This window comes from Amphiprion ocellaris, chromosome 9 (assembly GCF_022539595.1).
Source record: "Amphiprion ocellaris isolate individual 3 ecotype Okinawa chromosome 9, ASM2253959v1, whole genome shotgun sequence".
In the NCBI taxonomy this organism is placed as follows: domain Eukaryota; kingdom Metazoa; phylum Chordata; class Actinopteri; family Pomacentridae; genus Amphiprion; species Amphiprion ocellaris.
In genome coordinates, this window is record NC_072774.1 from 13399389 (window position 1) to 13402337 (window position 2949).

Here is a 2949-nt window from a genome sequence, read left to right on the forward strand (position 1 = left end):
TTTAGTTATCTTACCTTCAAGAAGAACATTCTGGGAAATTAAAAAAATAAAACTTCCCTGTGAAAACATTACTAAATCTTTGCAGAATTTTCTCAGAACATGTTTTGGACAAAGCATAGATACATTCTAGCTGGTTAGCCACTGTCATCATCAAAACACACATGCAATCCTAAAATTATATCTTTTGTGTTGGGGAAATGATTAGTGCCATATTACTAAGAAGTGAATAAATATTCAAATAAAATCCACACAAATAATTTAATTTCCCAAAACAATGGCAAAGCATTTCTGAAGAATTAAATCTGAATGAAGCTGTTGGTGTTTCCTGCTATTCAACGGTTATTTTGAACCTTTAGTGAGACATGTTTTTAGGGGTTTCTTTCTACTTTCTGTGGAAGTTGCATACTTGTGGATGATTTATTCATTTGTTTTACTAAGGAAAAATACTTCACTACAAGTTCTTAAAATGTACTGAAAGTGAAAGCACTCATATGACCCGTGTTCCTGTTATATTACGGTCTATCACTGGATTTCTGCTGCATGATTGCATATGCAGCATGATTTTTTGCATCTGGTTGAAGCAGTTCTAATTTTTTTCCCAATTTTTAATACCGTTGAGATCATATATTATATGATGATCATGTGTTGAGTATGTGAAACCTAAATCTTCAACCGGCTATCTGACTATTCTAGTGAAACAAAAACATTTCCCTATAAACTGCAATGCAATACAACTATTTAGAAGGAAAAAACTGTAGAATACATGCATTTTAAAAATCAGCCAGGGATTCATTCATTTCATCAGGTCAGAGCAGCCAACAAGTCATGAATAATCGCTTCAACTGAGTGGACTTTGTGTCTCTTTTGTGACACCTATCAAGCACCAAGGTTCAGCAATGATTGCACTCTTCTTGTCAGATCACCACTTGTGATTAGCCACAATTTACTCATCCTCTGGAACTATAAAAGCCTCTGGCTCTCTGACAGAAGGTACCGTTAGGTCCAAGCACCCAGGAGTTAAGGTATGTCTCCTCCTGCTTTATTGGGAGCATTTCTTGTTCTTTGTAGGGCACACAGCAAGAAAGTACTGCTTCTAAAACTGAGGAAAACATACAGATTTTTGCTTAACTTGCTTAAATAATCAGAAACTACTTTGCTTTTCTGCTTTGGCTTTGAGCACTGCCTCTCTAATATTTTCAGTTTTCTTTAGGTTGATCTTGCTCATCTGCAGCCATGAAATTCTCTCTCGTTGCCGCTCTTATCGTTGTGCTGGCTGTTGCCCATGGTAAGACATATTTCTACTGACTACAAATAATGTATTTAATATGTCAATGTGTGTAGCATCACATATAAACCATAAAATATAAAACTTTGGAATATGTGACTCATTTCTGCATAGCAACACCTTTTCTGTTCACTTTTCAGCAACTAAAAACTGCCTTCATTTCAACTTTATCACTGTGCAATTTAGAATATCAACATTTTAGAGCATTTGAATCCTCTGAATAAATGCAAGTTTTGTATTAGAACATTCTGTGTGTACGGCTTCCCAGAAGTCACTGCTATTTATATTCATCAGTATGTTGATTTCTGTTAAATTTAGCGAATATGAAGTAAAGGGTTTAAATATGGATTCTCAGGCTCTGAGGCCGGTTCTCTGGTGAAGCGTGACGTGCAGGCTGAGGTGGACAAGATCACCAAGCTCATCAATGAAATGTCCGCCAGCCTCACCACCGCTACCCAGGACATGGTGGAGAAGGTGAAGGCTCTGGAGGTGACCAACAAAGCCCAGTAAGTAACAGCCAAAGAATAAACGATTCCTTTATGGATGCAGTTTGCCTGTAATTAAACTCCACTCAATGTAGGCGTGAAGTGTTAACAAACCTCTGACAGCTAAATTGTTCTCAGTACAATATGGACATTTCAGGGAGGACAATTTCCACTTTGTGAATGTGACAGTATTTTTTTTTTTATTTCTTGCCTCATACATTCAGCTTATTCATTTATTTAAATGTAACATGTAAAAAATCCCATGTATTTAAGAAATTGCACGACTGAAAAAAGGTTCAGTTTTCAAGATTCATAAATCATTTTAATGATAACAAATTACATGTAAAACATAAAACTGGGTCTAGCTGCCTCCTTGGAAAGGTAAACTGGTTGTTTTTGAGGTAGCAGTTACATTACAATGACCTATAGCTTAAGCAAAATCCAAGTATACGAATACAGAATACAGAAAAACCTGATTGTCAAGGTGTAGCAGCAACTCAACCACAACCTTCTTTATAGGGTACTTTTCATCTGGTTTAGATCAATTTTTACAGAATGTGGGTCTGTCTTTCTCCCAGGACTTACATAGAAGACAGCAGGACCAAGATCCAGCCTCTGCTTGAGAAGTTCCAGGTTGAGGCCACCAAGCTGCAGGAGCAGGTCAAGCCCTTCATCACCAACATTGAAGATCAGATCAAGCCCCTGACAGAGAACTTCAACGCTCAGGTCAGGCCTCTGACCGACAACTTCCACGCACATGTCAAGCCTCTGACCGACACGATGGAGAAGTTCTTTGAGAGGGTGAAGGACCAGACCAAGGCCCTCATGCCCCCCCAGTAAAGCTCTTTGTTGGTTTATTCCAGCGGCATTAATAGGTCACTTTGGTTCTGCCCAAAATGCCTCACCGGTGTTTGTCTGTCACACTCCTCTGTCTGTAAATGCCATCATTAAAGGAGTTTGAAAGTCATCGATTTGAGCTTTTTATTTCACCTTTTTTTTAATTTGAGTGCATTATGGATTACTTTATGAAAAGCCAAAGGCCAGGAAATAACGCTGAAATGAAACAACCTGTAGCAGAATCTGATGAGATTTGCTCACTACGGTAAAAGTCGATATGAGCATTACCTCTAACCTTTGGGTCATCGGGTTTTCCATCATTCATGGTTCAATATTCTGAAG

At 38.1% G+C, this 2949-nt stretch overlaps 1 protein-coding gene across 1 annotated transcript; it reads left to right on the top strand.

Annotated features, from left to right (window-relative positions):
- Positions 1–943: 943 nt before the first annotated feature.
- On the top strand, positions 944–2737 carry afp4 (antifreeze protein type IV). The gene is made up of 4 exons (XM_035955424.2): positions 944–1022; positions 1211–1285; positions 1641–1791; positions 2349–2737. The coding sequence occupies exons 2-4, from the start codon at positions 1234–1236 to the stop codon at positions 2608–2610; spliced, it is 465 nt and encodes a 154-aa protein (XP_035811317.2). The 5' UTR covers positions 944–1022; positions 1211–1233; the 3' UTR covers positions 2611–2737.
- The last annotated feature ends 212 nt before the right edge of the window (positions 2738–2949 follow it).

Bases quoted from the DNA above. Each gene is read 5' to 3' on its own strand.
- afp4 (XM_035955424.2), top strand. From the start codon at position 1,234: ATGAAATTCTCTCTCGTTGCCGCTCTTATCGTTGTGCTGGCTGTTGCC. The intron at 1,286-1,640 runs GTAAGACATATT...ATGGATTCTCAG, and splicing joins TGTGCTGGCTGTTGCCCATG to GCTCTGAGGCCGGTTCTCTG. The intron at 1,792-2,348 runs GTAAGTAACAGC...TCTTTCTCCCAG, and splicing joins GAGGTGACCAACAAAGCCCA to GACTTACATAGAAGACAGCA.